At 33.2% G+C, this 17,381-nt stretch overlaps 2 protein-coding genes across 2 annotated transcripts; both read left to right on the top strand.

The window, feature by feature from the left end:
• The first annotated feature begins 4,439 nt into the window (after positions 1 to 4,439).
• LOC145635314 (E3 ubiquitin-protein ligase CSU1-like) lies at positions 4,440 to 9,318 on the top strand. The gene is made up of 2 exons (XM_081686594.1): positions 4,440 to 4,823; positions 8,478 to 9,318. The coding sequence occupies exons 1-2, from the start codon at positions 4,585 to 4,587 to the stop codon at positions 9,151 to 9,153; spliced, it is 915 nt and encodes a 304-aa protein (XP_081542720.1). The 5' UTR covers positions 4,440 to 4,584; the 3' UTR covers positions 9,154 to 9,318.
• A 2,204-nt stretch (positions 9,319 to 11,522) lies between these two features.
• On the top strand, positions 11,523 to 16,833 carry LOC145636331 (protein PLANT CADMIUM RESISTANCE 12-like). Its single transcript, XM_081687862.1, has 5 exons — positions 11,523 to 12,696; positions 12,899 to 12,962; positions 14,558 to 14,722; positions 15,673 to 15,738; positions 16,079 to 16,833. Exons 1-5 carry the CDS (start codon positions 12,437 to 12,439, stop codon positions 16,271 to 16,273), a joined length of 750 nt encoding a protein of 249 aa, XP_081543988.1. The 5' UTR covers positions 11,523 to 12,436; the 3' UTR covers positions 16,274 to 16,833.
• The last annotated feature ends 548 nt before the right edge of the window (positions 16,834 to 17,381 follow it).

Raw genomic sequence — 17,381 nt, 5'->3', positions numbered from 1 at the left:
GATACATATAGACCTACAAACTACAATATTAAAAGATGAATTTCTCTATAAAATAAAAATAACACGATAAAAAAATATTGAGAATCCAAAGGTTCTTAGAACTTAAATTAACTAACTAATCTAGTGGTCCAAACTCAATTATAATCATATCATTTTGTATATTACATTAACTTTACAAGTATATGCTAAAGTATAGTCGTCATCCTAAAAGTGAATGATTGTCGGTAAGAAATTATAATATTACTACTTGAATTTGGACTTCTTTAGTTAATCTTACCTAATAATATTAATTGAATTATATGTTGAACTACTAGATCAATTTTTCTCCACTTTAACAATTTCACGTTCTTCTTAAGCCAAAAATTTAGTTTCAATTTCAAATACTTAAATTTATTTTACTGGGATATAAAATATAATGTCTACATTCCAATAAATGGCTAAGGAAAATTCACTGTACTTGCTTCATGTTGCTAATCAATCAATGTACGAAAGCAGCAACTTTCACTTTGGCAGTCCCATGAATCACTTAATAAAGAACTATAAGTTATTTAAACAACGCGTCATGCTAGTAAACCGGATATTAGGCTTAATATTTTATTTGACACGTCTAGTGTCAATTAGGTTATGTTTGGTTTAATAACATCATTATCCATATTCTAGGTTACTCTCTTATCTTTATCCACTAAATTATATAAGTAGACTCCCTCAAAAAGAGTAATATAAAAATAAAATAAAATAATACACTACTAGAATTTTCAAAAAGAATTTTGTTATTAGAAGTGTATTCCATTCACCTAATTTTTAATTATCTGATCTAATTTTAGTAACAAATTAGAATAGGATAATCTTTATCAACTCATATATGAATTGAACTTAATTGATTCATGGTTTTTGAAATTATTTTATCTAAAATTAATTATACTCTATGTACTTCCTTTGTTTCCATCGACTAACACTCCTAAAATGGAAATGTCATATTATTTGACTAATACTATATTTAGTAAGCTTTTGGTAGACAAATTCTTTAAAATAGTTTCATAAATTGTATGTGGATACAAAATTTAAGGGTAATAAGATGAACCATGTGTACCAAATACAATTCATCTCTCTTTTCCATAAGTATTTTAATTTGTCAAAAGTCATGGGGCAAGTAAATAGAAACAGAGGAAGATTACTCAACCTCGTACAACAATGACTTATTAGGTCATTCTGTTAGAGGAATCCACCCCAATGTTTACTCTAAATGACAATAATAAGGGTCTGTTCTCATACGTTGAAATTTAGTTCAGCTCAGCTCAGCTCAGCTCAGTTCAGTTCAGCTCCTAATTTTCTTCTCTTATAAAATATTCATTTCAGTTCAGTTCAGTCAATGAGAACAGGCCCTAAGTAAGTAGTGTTCATTATATATTTAGACCTCATGAGATTAAAAAGTACCTATAATCTTATTGGTTTTCTAAACTTTATTTTTTCTGTACCATTATTGTATCGAGATTAAAAGTAACAACAAATAGTTGTTACCGTATTATTATTAATAATGACAAATTATTGATTAAGACAAGTAGACAACCTTCATGCAATCACTACTTTAACTTCAAAATCTTATGCTATATGGTCCAACTATGTTATTTGATTTTTCTCCATAATAAACCCCAGTTAATCCTTGACAGATAAAGCCTAATCCTTCTAGTTTACTTTACTTTGAAGCCATGTTAAAGTAACAAGTTTCGCAAAAAACGAGTAAAATGATGAATTAGCTCCGACAAATTTTGATTCAAAATCATAATCTTTATTAAAATATCGAACGTTTCGGCGATATTCACACTAGATTTTATGTGTTATTTGTTTGCGAAACGTATAGAAAGCAAGAAATCAAAGACAAAAATAAAATTTAGAGTAAGATATACGATTATTAATGAAATAAAAGATTGGCATAAAAATAATTGGTTGTCCTATGAAATTATGAGCATGGGATTGTTATAAAAACTTGGGTTCCCAACATATTCACATGCCGACCATGTACTTTCAGTTTACCAAAGTAGTGCAACTTGGTTTATGGGTGTTTTGCTAGCTTCTCAAGATGCTTTATTAGGTTGATTTATTTCTTTTTTGTTTGAATAATTAATTTAGTTACTCCATAGTTTTATTTTTATTCAATTCATGTTAGTCCGTTTATAAATTAAAGTTTGTCTTGTAACATTGTTTGTAGAGAAAGGTATTGCCGTATTGGATTGCCCCTTGACTGTTTACATCCACATAAGTGTGGGTCGATAATTAATATACATGTTAAGAAACTGTAAACTGTATAGAGTTGTTAGAACTTTTTTCATGTTTGAAAGCTAGCTTATATATCTCGAACAATAAGATAAAATGAATTGCAAACTTGACTTATGTTTTGATTGAATCCAAGATGGGATAGAAGTGTGAAGAATTGAACCTACCACTAGCTTATGATAGCTATGGAACGAAAGAAAGTCACAAAATCATATGTACGAACTAATGTAAAAAGGGAAAATGAGAGGTTTAATCACAAACACATAAAACTCCAACCACACCTTATTACAAGTATGTACCTTTCATTCTATAGGCATAAAACTTGGGGCTACATACATAAACACTCATCTACAATACAACGAATAACTTGAGTAAGACCTCCAAAATCATCAAAGCAAAAGGGCCCATATTGACATTAATAATGGAGATGGTATGTATTTCCAACCATGAGATGGATATATGAAACGACTAAGATTGATGTAACATTATGCAATATTATCCATTGCATCTTGCATGTCATCAAATATCAAGGCATTAGGACAATTTGGACGATTCAAATGAGGTCAATTTCATGGTGGCTTCAAACTTGGAACACACTTTGTTTTTTTGTTTTTTTTTTTTGTTTTTTTTTTGTTTTTTTTGTTTTAAAAATAAATAAATAAATAAAAATCGGAGGGGGTTACTAGTAGCACGGTCCACAAGGTATGTTATACTTGATTTTTCATAAAAATGGTTTTATGTTGTAGGCTCGCTAGATATATGGCCATGTTCGACATTAGCTTTTAGTTGTTTGATTGGGTCAAATTATTATGTAATAGAAACTTTTTATTGTTTGCTAATGTAGTGGCAGGACTGCAGAAGTATAGTGGTTGGAGTAAATTTTGTGAAAAAATAATATTATTAACGGTTTAGAAGATTGAAGGTAGTTGTTCGATTTTTTTTTTTTTTTTTTATTATTATATATATTAATAGAATTTTAAAGACAATAACTAGTCAACATCAATTTTATCAAACACTCGTATTAAATTATCTATTTTCGAACATCCTGTTCACATCTACTCATAATAGCTACACGTATGTATTTATGTATCAATAAAATGACAATATAGAGATGATATTGTAGATTTGTAGCTACCAATTATGTGTTGGAAGCTTATTTCTAATGGAACCCATCAAGTGGCCTAAGCCCAAACGGCATTCAACCAACTTTTTGTGGAAACATTGGGCTAAGTTGGGACATTAAATCCTTCATTTTATGAAGCTTGTTATCATGAAGGGCCGTTTATCCCACATGATTTAAACGGGTCTTGAATATTTCCCTGATTCCAAAAACGGATAGTCTCATTATCCTTCTTCAATGATTGATTATAGGTCAAAGTATGATTGCATGAACTCCATTCATCCTAAATACTTGTTACATGATTATTTACACAAAATTTATGCATGTGAAAACATAGTGTAAGAAAAATGGTGTAAGTAATTTTGGACACCTCAAATAGTAGAAAAGTGGTGTAAGTACATTAGGACATCCCAAATTGACATGTGAAGTAAATTGAGATAGATATAATCTATACTAATATATTAAAAGGCGTTACTAAGAACGTCTCATAATAAGGGGATTCGAACACCCAACCTTTAATAAGAAAGATAATTACTTAACCATCTAAACTATATTATAAATATGAAAATAAATGTATATAATTGAAAATCACAAGGTCTAATTAAAGTAGCAACCAGTGCAACGCCCGAACTACACACTAGTTACATAAATTATAATTTGGTTACCAAAATCTTCACTTTCAATTTATGTCAAACAATCGTGGGCTTGGCCGCTTGGTTATTATTTCCATAACAAAGCCAACACCTTTTTTTTTTTCCTTCCTAAGTTAAGGATTATTTTCAAACATATCTAATACAAATATTATAAAATACATTGTAAGTTCTAGGATAACATTCAATTAAATTTTGCAATTCTTTTTGATATACTCTGGAGTGAGGTATTTTTTTGCTCATTCAATATTTTTTTAAAAAGATAAGTTTAATAAGGATAATAAGGATATCCCTCAAAAAAAAAAAAGGATAATAAGGATATACGGAGCATTATACAAGTATTTAAAACTTTCCTTAAAAAAATACATGTATTTAAAACACCTTTATTTTTAGGCGGTGAAAGTTAGGAAAGTCATCTTCACAGTTCTAGGGTTCGAAATCCAATTTCCCCAAATTCAATTCCCTCCTTCTTTCGATCTCTCTCCAATCAAACCCTGCAATTCTAAGCGGTAATTAGGGTTTTTCCGCAATCGAAGCTGAAAGATGCCTCAAAGACACTCGAAGAACAACAACGATCTCGCGTTTTTCACCTACGATGAGAAGCGAAAGCTAGGGTATGGTACTCAGAAAGAGAGATTAGGGAAAGACTCCATTAAACCTTTCGACGCTTGTTGTCTCTGCTTGAAGCTTGTTATTGAACCTTTGTGTTGCCCTAAAGGTCATGTATTTTGTAAAGAGTGTATCCTCGAATGCTTGCTTTCCCAGAAGAAGGACATTCAAAGGTAATTTCTCAATTTCCTTTTTTATTGTAGTTTTTATTGATTGTTAATTTTGATTTTTCTGTGCTAAATTGTTGTTTTGTATAGTATGATGATGTAATTTTTAGGTTTGATTTAGTTTAGTAGTGTATTGTTGATTTGGGGATCTGGATTGAGTGTTGTAAAAGGTGGAATTCATTGTGTTATACAGTAAAATGATTAGCTTGATGGAATTAGGGCTTCCCCGGAAGGCGTGTAGTGGCGTTTGTGGCTGAGGGTAGTATTGCTGTCCTTGTCCTCCACTGGTGATTATAGTATTTGTAACTCGGCGTAGTAAATTTGGATTGTAATTTTGTTGGATAATTCTCCATGTGTTTTTTCAAGGTATTAACTTTTCATTATCTTTAGTGATACATAGTCAATTATATCAATGATCATACAGGCTAATTAGGGAATGAAGGAATTATGAGGCAATGAGGTGTGTTATGGAAATTCTCGTTTTCTTCTTTGCTATTGCCGTATTCCCATAGAGATGAAGTCAACTATTTGAAACATTATGTTTATGGATGTGACGTAGTTTTACATTGGTTGTCACAGATAACTATATGTGGACGAATTTTCCTGCAATCAAACAAAAGATAAAATGATGTGAGGTCATACATTGTAGAAATTAGTAAATGATCTATGCACCAATTAAAGATACCTAGGAGGTTAGGCCTCACTGATTGGGTCTGTCTTGGGCATTTAGACAATATTTTGCTGTTTATGGAACATCTGTATAAGGAAAATTAGGGGCTTTCCGCATCAGTCTTCTTTAACTGTATTGTATGAAATTTTGACCCTGAAATGTTGTCTTGAGAGTATAGAACCAATGTACAAAAAAGCTCAAGGTGCACCAAGGCGTTTCCGAGTTCCCTTTGCCTAAGGCGTGCCTTGTTGAAGTAAGGCGCATATAATTAATAATAACTACGAAAAAACTGTTGTGCGTTATGGGGGTGCATCTAGTGCACCTCATCAAAATCCTTTTGCCTAGACCACTAAAATCGCATGACCTCTAAAGCGTCGCACCTTAGATGTGCTTTTTCAAACGTTGTATAGAACAAGTATAGTATATGTACGATACTTCTTTTTTAAAAGTATGCTATTAAGTTTTCATCTGAAATTAGAAATTATCCATGGAAAATTAGATACAATTTACGGAGCTTTTTAAGAGATATTAGGGGTTTGTCAAGAGTTTTGTCTTTAAAGAATTTTGAGGTTTAATTTAAAGGACACGAACCATATCATTTTAAGGCAAGAGCCTTGTCAACTATGTCCAGATTAAAGGAATGGATGAAAGAGGAGAGTTGAGTAACGACGCATAGAGAAGTCTTTTCTTGTGAAAGAGCCACCTACCCTTAATGTAATTTGGCACTTGTTAGTCCAAACCTTTTGTTTCACTTATAGGTATCATTGCTTGTACCATTCACTCCCATTAGTACATATCATAAATAAATGATGATGTGGACCAATGAGAATGATTGGCACAAGTGATAGTACATATAGGTAGGACTAATTATGTAGACTCATTTTTAAGGGGGTTGGTGGTGCCATATGCTCCTTTGCCAAAGTAAAAAATAAATAAAAGAAAGATAGCTTAATTGCTAATTGGTTGGCACTCCAATGCATATACTCTACTAGCATTTTAACTCTTCCTTGGTGGTCATCTATCATGGAAGCTTTTGGCACCTATGTGAAGACCATTCCTTCATCTAGATTTTAGATCCAGATTGAGGATGGTTTGTGATTGCCACATTGGTCTGCTCGCTAGTATCATTGCTGAGTGATTCAGCTATAAATGATAAAAAAAAAAAAATCATAGCTATTGAACTTGAACCACATATGTTTGTCTCTGACGAGTCATAATAAACCACTTTCACTTGTCAAGATGCGTGGTCCATATTCATTTGCTATTACAATTATTGTAGAAGGGAGTTATTGGACATGTAATATAGAGGATTATAATGCTCGTCTATGAAATTGTTTATGTGTTTGACCTTGATACAACCACCATGAATGGTACCAGTGTTTGAGAAAGTGCGCTGAGGTGCAAGGCTAAATGGGGTAAGCGCTTAACTTGGTCTAGGCAAGGCGTTTTTGGTTAGGCGCACGAGGCTCACCAAAAGCGCACTAGGCGCACCTGAAGCAAATTTCTGCCTAATTTTTTAAACTGCTTTTACAGTGCGCCTCACTTCAAAGAGGCGCGCCTTAGGCGCACCTAGGCGCTGCATACCCTTCTTGCCTCAGTGCGCCTTAAGCTTTATTATACATTGAATGGTACCATTGGTTTTTTTGATATATTGGCAGAATGACATGTTTTGGAGAAAGTTATAAGCGTTACCCGATATAAAGAAAATAAATTAGTCTGATTCTGAAAAAAAATGTAATAGTTAGAAAGATTACTCGGATTAAGAAAAAAGGTGAAAGAGAAGATCAAAGGCAAAGGGTAAAAGTTTAAGGATTACTTTTCAATTTACGCTAAAGGGAGAGGATTTATCTATATAGTAATATATATTAATATATTATTGAAAGTAAACTATGTGAAAAATTTAAGTGGTATATTTTGGAATGATGTATTCCCCTGGGTTGGCCGGTTGGGGTAACTTTACATTTAAGATAGCATAGTGGTGGGTAGACTGATGACTGTGATGCGCCAAATGCATTCTAGGTCGGTTTGATTCGAAGCAAGTCTTGATCATTCCAATCTTTATTGCTCTCTACAGTCTAATCTAATGTCCCATAAAAAAGTTTGAAATTTTGTGTATCTGTTGGCATTTGTTTGGCTCATCACTGGGTAGTTAATTGGTCATCGCAATGTTGGTTGGCCCTTTAAAAAACAAAAGATTATGCATTATGACTACATTATTATTAACGATAGATATTGAAGATTGTGATTAGTACATTCAGTTGAAATAGGCAACTGAAAGTGTTTGGAGCGTACACCGCAGCTTCTATTAGCTTGTCTGTTATTTTTTATTTCGCTATTGGATTCATAGATGCTTCTCTTACCTTACCGAATCAGGGCATGGGCCTCCTGTTTCTCTTGTAAAGTGGGTAGAAAAAGGATGTGATTATATCCTGAATGCTAGGGTTTTTTCAAGGTAGCTGTATTTGTGTGAAAGATGAGGATTTAATACTCCGTACTTATTTAGTCAAACATGTCATTGATTTTACAAGCTTGGGCTCCATTTTGACCTTGTCCATTTGCTTTTACAGTATCCCCCTTGGATCCAGCATGATCTTTTAAGCACATCATTTGTTTCTATATTCCATCAGCCATAATAATACGGACATGAATTTTGTTCCTTGCACATCTTATTTTCCCATGACAAGCTCTAATTATGTATCTCCTTGACATCAGTCACTTGATCATATATCCCTTGCAGATACAATATAAACTTTGTCTTGCTTTTATGTTCAATTGCTAGGAGATGTGGTGGGTGGTCCTTTTATGCTTTTTAAGGTTTAGCCCTTTTTCCATGGATAATGAATTTCAGTCTGTAGTATTATTGACCTTATTTTTTGACATTCTGAAGGAACTTCTAGTTTCATAAGAAAGTTGCTTGAAAACATCTGTCTTTTTTCTTTCTCTATCAACTACATTATTAGATATGTTAAAATCATCAATTGTGATTGCAGAAAGCTAGCTGCACATGCTGCACAGAAAAAGCAAGAGGTTGGAGAGCAAGAGGAGAAATTGATGCTTCAAAAGGCCCGAGAACTTGAGGCATTTGATCAGCAAAATCACGGGGCAGTGCCCCATCACAGTGATAAAAATTATTCTCGTGATAAGAATGGTTTCCATGGTGCAAATAGTGTAAAGGCTACTTCTTTTGAAGAGGAAGCCTTGAGAACAATGAAAGCTTTCTGGCTTCCTTCTGCTACTCCAGAAGCAGCGGCTAAAGTAGAGGCTCCTTCCACTAGCACAACTTGTCCAGAGGGAAACGAGAAGCTAAAGCTGAAATCGCTTTTCCCCATTTATTTCACAGAAGAAAAGGGTGAGGACTACAAATCCACGGCTTATGACAAAAAACATATTTGTCCAAGCTGCAAGGTTACAATGACCAATGCAATGTCACTTGTGGCTCTTAGCTCTTGCGGTCATGTATTCTGCAAGAAATGCGCAGATAAGTTTATGGTCGTTGATAAGGTTTGTCTAGTTTGCAATAAGCCATGTAAAGAGAAGAATCTAGTAAATTTGAAGAAGGGAGGTACAGGATTTTCTGGTCATGATGAGAATTTGGAAGCAAAAGATTTCAAGCATTTGGGAAGCGGTTCAGGTTTAGGGCTAGTAAGGCCTGCCCAGAAGGTTTAAGTTCAGATTTTACATGTATGTAGTTGCAGGAAACAATGCCTTTCAACTGCAGTTTCTGAATGGCCGTAAAGCAATTTTCTTTTTCTGAGTTTTTGTAATTGTATTAAGATCTTATTGTTTTTCTTGTAATCTTTTAATGTTATGTGGCAAGTCATATACGGACTATGTGTTGTTTTCAAATACTTGAAAGGCAAGGATTTCTGGATCCCACCCGTAGGATGACAGGAAGCATTGTGTAATTGTGTTTTTATTGTACTATGTACTAAGTCGGGGTTGATTACTTACAACTCACCAACATCTAGGCTATAACTCGTATAGTCGTTAATTCGTTTTACCAGGGGTGAAGCATTATAGAGACCTAACTCCCATGGCCCCAAGTTTTCCACAACCTAGCATAAAAGCTCAAGTGTCCAGCGTTAGAAAAAAGGAATAAAGTCTAGCTTCGCCCCTGCGGCCTCGTCCCCCTGTATTGCACAATGAAACTTAGGCAACAAACGAACAAATCCAACCTTCAACATCAACCCCAACACAAAGACAATGCTGAATAGATTAGCTTTTGAGTCATAGTCAAATTTGGGAAGCAGAATGCCTGTAAATATGTAATGATCATATTGATCACTACCTTCTTCAAATTCTAATTTCTTCCTAATTATTTTATCACCTTAAATATTAATCACAGCAAGTGCTAACTTCTGTTTCATTTCTTTTCTTTTCCCCAACTATCATAAGCTGTGCTAGCTTAAAACTAAGTCAAAATATTGCCTCAAAATAAAAAAAAAAAAAAAAAACTAAGTCAAAATATGTGTTATGTGCAAAGTTGTATTTCCCTTACGTAGTATGTAATTTATATAAATTAAGTCAAAATATAAGAACATTTTTGTATTTATATATGAAGTACTCCGTACAAAATACGAAGTATAATAAGAAAAAAAGTTTAATTTTATTTATAATCCGTACTAAACAAAAAGTCTAAGCAAATAATGTAATTTGAGACGAATAAATTATGGTAACTTTTTGCCAATTTGTGGCAACTTTTGGTATTTTTGGGTAATTTCAAACTAAATACGTTTTATGGTAATGACAATGGAATAAGTTTTATAATGGGAATATAAGTTACTTTCACTCAACGAGATTTGGATTTTACTCTTTAAAGAGAGTAATTTTATTTTTTATCAATAAAACATAGCTATTTATTTTTAATAAAATATACATAGTAGATGTTTTTTGATGTTATATAGGGTAACTTATTTGTATTTTGGGATCACTTTTATTTTATTTCATGCAACTTTTAATCATTTTAAGGCAACTATATCCTATCTCATAAAAAATTTCTAACAAATTGTCAATAACTCAAAAGTAATTCAGAAGAAGATTATTTGATAATTATGCTCGTTTTTTTTATTCAAAGGATATATTTATACACTTAAATTTCTATTTCTGAGTGTTTATCAAAGCAAATCACTCACTAATAAGTAATAACATTATACACCCAAGCTTGAGGCTCTTCTCCATACAAATGGTTGTACGCCTTACACCTCCTGGTTATACAATAAGACAATTTTTTACCCATATGAACGTAAGGTCTAGACCAAATATAAATACAAAGATAAATTTAAATTAATTTACGATTTCTAAATCAATCAATCAATAATATATATACTAAAAGACACACCAGCAATGACATGTGTCAGTTTTTGGTGTGTCCTTAGTAATTTTTTAAAAAAAATATATTTAATAGAAAATTTATTTCAAGAAATTATTTGTAAAATTTAATTACTACTCCGTATATAAATAGAAATGATATTTGCCTTTTTTTTAATATTCACATTCAATTAACTAATTAATATGGAAAGTAGAATAGTAAAATATAATCTTTGTAAATATTTAAAAAAAATACAATCTTCTACTATAAGTTTTTATGGCGCAAACATAATATCCGTTTCAAAGATACAATTGAGATAGACAAAAATAAATGACTAAAAATGAGATATTACAATATATGATCGCTGATATGTGTATACGTACATAACATTTTTGTCAATAAACGTGCATGACACAGGACCTAACCTAGTTATGAAAATTGAAGACTTTCAATCAATTTACACTTGTGAATCATAAACTATAAAAGGAAGGCAAAATAAATTTTTGCATAGATTCTTTTACATGAATGGAACTTCATCAAAAAAAAAAAAAGGACGGTGGAATGGAGTATAATTGACCTCAAGAGAATCTCCTTTGGACACTAAATATATCTTTAAATAGCATTAAAACCACAAATCCATATTATTGTAAGATTATTATTGTATAATAATTATGTTAGGTAACCAAGTTGTCATCTAGGTTATGCTTATCTTCAAATTCCCACCCAAAAAAGTAGACCAAGTAATATGATGCGTATCATCACATCTTGCCAAAGCCAAAGCAAGCAAAGCAGCAGCCACCAAACTATTTGACCCCACATAAAATCCCCCATTATTAGACTCAAACTAACCACCCTGAAATTATTTCCTAACCGAAAAATTTTAAAGAAAAAAAAAAAAAAACAAGTCCCCAAATAAATTGTTTAATGACAGCTCAAAAACAACTAGCAATTGTTGCAATTTGGTTATCCACTTCAATTATCCACAAAATTCATTGAATTTATTTACTGTATTATTCATCACCTTTTATCTGGGTGCCTCAAAAGGTTTCAACTTGCGTTGAATTTGTTCAAAGTTGCAAGATTTTTTGTCTGCAAGCTATAAATTGGGGTGATTTTGGTTGCTAAACTATTTGGGTTTTTGTTGGGCATAAACCTTTTTTTCTGGGTATCTGAAAAAGTTTTCAACTTTGCATTCACATTTTGTATCTAAGGGGTGCAAATTTGTGTGTAATTGAAGAAAGTTCTGGTGAAATTGGTTGTTGAAACAGTTGGGTTTTTATTGGGCGTAATCATCTTTAAGTTTGCATTCAAATTTGCAAATTTGTGTTATTTTTTGAAGAAATCTCTGGTGATTTAGTTGCTGATATTGTAATATTTTTTTGGGCACAACTAAAAATTTTCTGGGTGCCTGGAAAAGTTGTAATTTTGCATTTGAATTTTGAATTCAAGGGGTGCAAAATTTGCGTTCGTTTGAAGAAATATCTGGTAATTTTGGTTGCTGAAATAGTTGAATATTTGTTGGGCATAATCTAATTGTTTCTGGGTACCTTTAAACGTATGAAACTTGCATTTAAACTTTGTCCAAAGGTGCAAAATTGTGTTTTTTGCTGAAATAGTTGAGTGCTTTTTCTGAGTTCATCAATGGCGGATTTGGGGAAGGAAGAGAAGGTGGGAGGTGGGTGTGAGAAGGAGGAAGAAGAGAGTTTAATTGAAGGTGTTGCAGTGTTGGATTTTGATATGTTGTGTTCAACGGTTGCTATGCAAAGCCAAGGAAAATGGAGGTTATTTGAAAATGAAGAAGAAGGTGAAGATGTTGGAGGAGGTGGTGGGGTTTTGAGGATGTGGGAAGGTGAAGTTCTTGATTGTTTCGATGATCATCGAATTGCCATTGAAACTCTCTGGTAATTAATTGATTTCTGCTGTTTGATTAGTTGAATGGTTCAGTTTCATATGTACAGATTTTAAGAAATAAAAATTATATGTATATATAAATTAGCTTAGTTAAATTTGGACCAATTATGGGTTTAATAGGGTTTATCAGTTTATGTTTGTTAAATCCTTATGTTTTAATTAGTTGATAATTTCTGTTTTTTGTTTGTGTAGTTGTCCATGCTACAGATTTGGGAAGAACATGAGGCGTGCTGGTCTAGGCCCTTGTTTCCTTCAGGTGATGGTTTTCATAATCATGTGAAGTTTGCTTCGTATTCTAAGCTTTTGATTACTGTAAACTTAAGTCTGATTATGATGGTCATGCTTTAGAATGAAGTATGCCTTTCTGGATTGTTGAAGTATGCCTTTTGGGATTGTTGAATGCTCCGAAAACAGACCTAGTGTAGGATGACAAACATGGCATCTTTGTAGTGAGACTAGAAATAGGTTTTTCTGGTTTGTTTGTATATGAAGTGACACCTGTGTTATTTGCAAAGGAATGCTAGTTAAGAGATTCTGTTCATTTCTTGCTTCGAATCAATGATGTTGTTTTGGCAAAACATTAAAAGCTATGCCACATTTGTAGGGCATTCTTCAATTAGATTAGGTTCTGCTGCTGTGCTTTTTTGCAAGTAGTTATATTTATCTCATCTGTTTGCATGGTTATAATTAAAGGGTTCTGTGGAATATGTTCTCTTTTTCACTAGAGCAGGGTGCGTATATCATGTCCTGTTTCCTAGGGAGTACCTTTTAGCTGAATTTTCATCAAATGGGATTTATTTTTGTCTAGGATTAAGGTTTTTAAAGCATTGAAGAGTTTCAAATGAGACTGAAATATTGAATGAAAGCCTATTTATGACTGTGATGCCTGATGTAGTTAAGGCTATTAATGATCAAAGTATTTATGAACTAAAAAAAAAGAATTCCTTGATTTGGAGTGATCTCTAACTTCCTAGTAGGTCTTACCTTATTTCCTAGAATGTGGAACTGTTTGTCACAGTTAGTTCTAGTTAATTTTGATCCTGAATAAGGACTGACGACTCATTATAGACTTCCATAGAGGAAGGTCATAAATATCATCCACAATTGTCCCTTACTAGGGTTGCGTTTTAGGAGACAGACTAAGCTATCGATAACTAAAATGAGTTGCCAAGAAGAAATTCTTAAGACCTGGAGAAAAAACAACTTTGTTTACGTCTAATTTTGAACTGGTGGTCTTTAAACCCAATGCTTATCAAGAGTAGATAAAATCCCTGATCTTTTGAAATGTGAGCTTAGTGTTCTGTTAATGGCAACTATGAATAGGCTTTCTCTATTGTGCTTCTATTTAATGCATTATTTTCTGATTGCTGTTAAGAAAACAAAGTATTTTGACCGGACACTAAACATTCTGCATAATTGGAATTTGGTTGTCTAGAATGTCTACCTCTTTCATAACAACCATTTTATTAGTTAACTATTAGGATCGAATCCAGATGAGGTGTGCCTTTTCCCTTTGATGCTTTTTGCTGGTCTCTAGGTAGATGCTGAGTGTGTTTATAGAACATAGCAATTTGCTAAGAACTTGGATGAATAAGGCGTTACTCTATATACACTTCATTGTTTGTAGAAATCTTTAATCCAAATTTGAGGTTGTTTCAACCTAATCATAGTGTGATCAGGGGATTATGTTGTAATGTTGTATGATAGATTCTGAGTTTAAAAGTGGGTACCATGCCTTTGTAAAGAATGCTTTTATCTTCCAATAAGGCAATAAATCTTATAAACTGCGCTGCTCCTATTTTCTTGCATTGTAAGTTTGTTCTGAAGTAGGAAACTGTTGTGGTACTGCAGGGAGCTCTCTGTTTTATTCTAGCCATGTCAGTAGTTCTCAGCTGTGTTGCCTTCATAGTAACCAGGAGACGCTGTTTTCTTTATTTGACTATCGCATTTACCATGTCCGTGGGAACATACTTGGGCTTCTTCCGCACGCAGATAAGAAAGAAGTTTAATATTAGGGTGAGTATCTCTTTATTTGTTTTCTTTGCAATAATGGTTTTTACCTTGGCCTTACCATGCTTCCCTTAGGGATGGTTCTTTCCATTAATCCCTTGAATGTCTTTTATCATGTTATTTAATTGGTGAAGCTTGTTCCACTGTCCCAATTTTTCCCAACTGATTATTGAAATTTTTTTGATTTTTGTTTTTTTGCCTTGTAACTTGTAAGTTTCTTTATTCATTGTTCTTGTTGTCAGTTTCTGTTTATGGTCTTGATGCATAAGTGGGATTTTTTAACTCCAATTATTTTTCATTAGCTTCTATTGTGTGCTATGTTCGCTTGAAACATATGCTTGGATCCTGTCTCTCTGTCAGTTTGCCATTGCTGTAGTAAAATGATTCGCAAGCTAAATCGACTATAGATCCCTTTTACCTTTGTCTAATCTTCCCAGCTCATGGGAGGCATGGAGATTTATCTTATTCAGTTTGTCTCTGAGTTTCTGACCACCCGACGTCAATCACAAATTGTTTGACACGAAACAATAGTGGGAACTTGAGTGCTTACTAAGTTATAACCTTCAGCTAAAACCTAGTTGTAGCAAGTAAATATCCAGGTGAGAGGTTTTCGGAACATTATTACATTCAGAAACAAATCTTTTGCCTGCCTCACATAGCCTCTAACATCCATAACGTATTTGGATTCTATTTACAATTAGGGGGGATTGCTTCTCTGAATCAACGTCTTGTCCTTCTGTGGTTTTGTCATAAATGTGATGCAGCTACAAATCTTCTCATAGCTAAATTTGATTTCTGATTTTGGTTTTGGGTGTGTATATTAAACTTACATCATTAATGAATGTATCGACTATCGAATATTCCTTATCAATTCTTGCTCTTAATTTTATATATGTGCCTGTATTTCATTTGTCAGCATAGCTATACTGATTCTTCAAAATTGCTTCCAACTGTAGGGTAGCGACAATTCAGTGGATGATTGTGTTTACCATCTGATTTGCCCTTGCTGCACCTTATGTCAGGTATGCCTCTGCATATTTTGGTTGCCAAACTCTATGTTTACTACTTTACTCTAGAATAGAGAAGTAAAAGAAAATGCTCTTGATTCAAAATAGTTTTGTACTTTTGTTGAAAGCCTTAGTGCTATCATTACTCATTTCTTTGGACCCCAACTCGTATTTTGAATTTGGCTCAACTAGTCTATTCACTCTATTCATCTTACTGACTTGAAATTTTTAATATCGTGTAAGAAGCAATATGTCGAAACTTGGAAGAAACTCTTTTGGACCCCTGAAAAATGAATTAAATCTGGATCCCCATTCCCAATTTGGTTTGACAGTCTATTTATTAATTTTAATGCAGGAATCTAGAACGTTGGAGATGAATAATGTTCAAGGAGGCACTTGGCATGGACGGGGCGACACAATATGTATAGGAACTGTTGGTGAAGGTAGAAAAGCATTTGTTGAGCTACATCCCCCGCCAATAGTTTCAGCAGAGTTTCACGAAACCAATGCATCACCAAAGGGTGAAGAAGATTTGCACAATCAATGTTGAGCTGAAAATTCTGGCACAAACCATTTGTAATGTATGCCTTACAAGAAGGCTTGATTTGTGGATTCTCATCTGCTATTTGGAGAAAAATCCCTTAAAGTCAACTTGGGATTTGAGAGATGTGTTTTGGATTGCAGCGTGCACAAGAACAAGACCGTGGCGAAGCTACCTTGTCCTTGTCCGATGAGAGAATGTATCTGCAGATTTAAGAAACGTAAACGTGATCCAGAAGTCTTGGATCAGGTAGAAAAGGATGGCTTAGGGTTGTTTGTTCCTAGCCTCAATTGAAATATGCTGCTTCATCAGGTTAGCATTTAACCAAAAATAAATAAACTCTCAGGTTGTGTGATTTGGTTGCATTTGTTAAGTTAGCCGCTGTATTGAGAATTACCGCAGTAACCGGAGATGGGAGTGTATTATGTGCTTTATGGGTGGTTACTTTATTGTGCAGCTCCATAGTCCACGAGGCGTTGTAAACTTACTTGACCATGCGTCATATTATTTGTATGGTTGCGAACTTTAAGGTCCAGAACATTACTACTTGTTGCGTTATTTTGTGGTCATCCACAGCTTATTTTCATGAAATATCAATCGGTGATTCCCCTAGGAAAAAGTTGTTTGGATTAATGAATACGAGTATTCCAAATATAGAGCATTATTAGGGGAGCAATGAATTATTTACATTTATAATACTCCCTCCGTTTCAATATGATAGTCCCATATGGAATCAATCACATAAATTAAGAAAAGGAGAATATTTGGAATCTAGCATTAAAGTAAAAAACAATTCACAAATAGTTTTGCTTTATTTAATTTTTTTGATTTTTTTTAGGAAAGCATTAGCCATAATTGCATAAATCAAGGGAGTAATTTCTTTACTTAGAGTCATTTCATTAACTCACAATCAATTAATCTAAGCAATCAGAATTTATTATGTATAAAATAGAAAATAAAAACTAAGTTAAAAGTAGAATATATTCAATATGGTTAGATCTTTTTGAAACGCCCAAAATAGTATATGGGACTAACAAATTGAAACGGAGGGAGTATTAAAGTTTAAGACCATTCAATTTTCAACGAATTATTCTTTCATAGTTTCAATTTAACAGTC

This window comes from Chenopodium album, chromosome 6 (genome assembly GCF_948465745.1).
Source record: "Chenopodium album chromosome 6, dcCheAlbu1.1, whole genome shotgun sequence".
Lineage (NCBI taxonomy): Eukaryota > Viridiplantae > Streptophyta > Magnoliopsida > Caryophyllales > Amaranthaceae > Chenopodium > Chenopodium album.
This window is presented reverse-complemented; position numbering and strand designations above follow the sequence as displayed.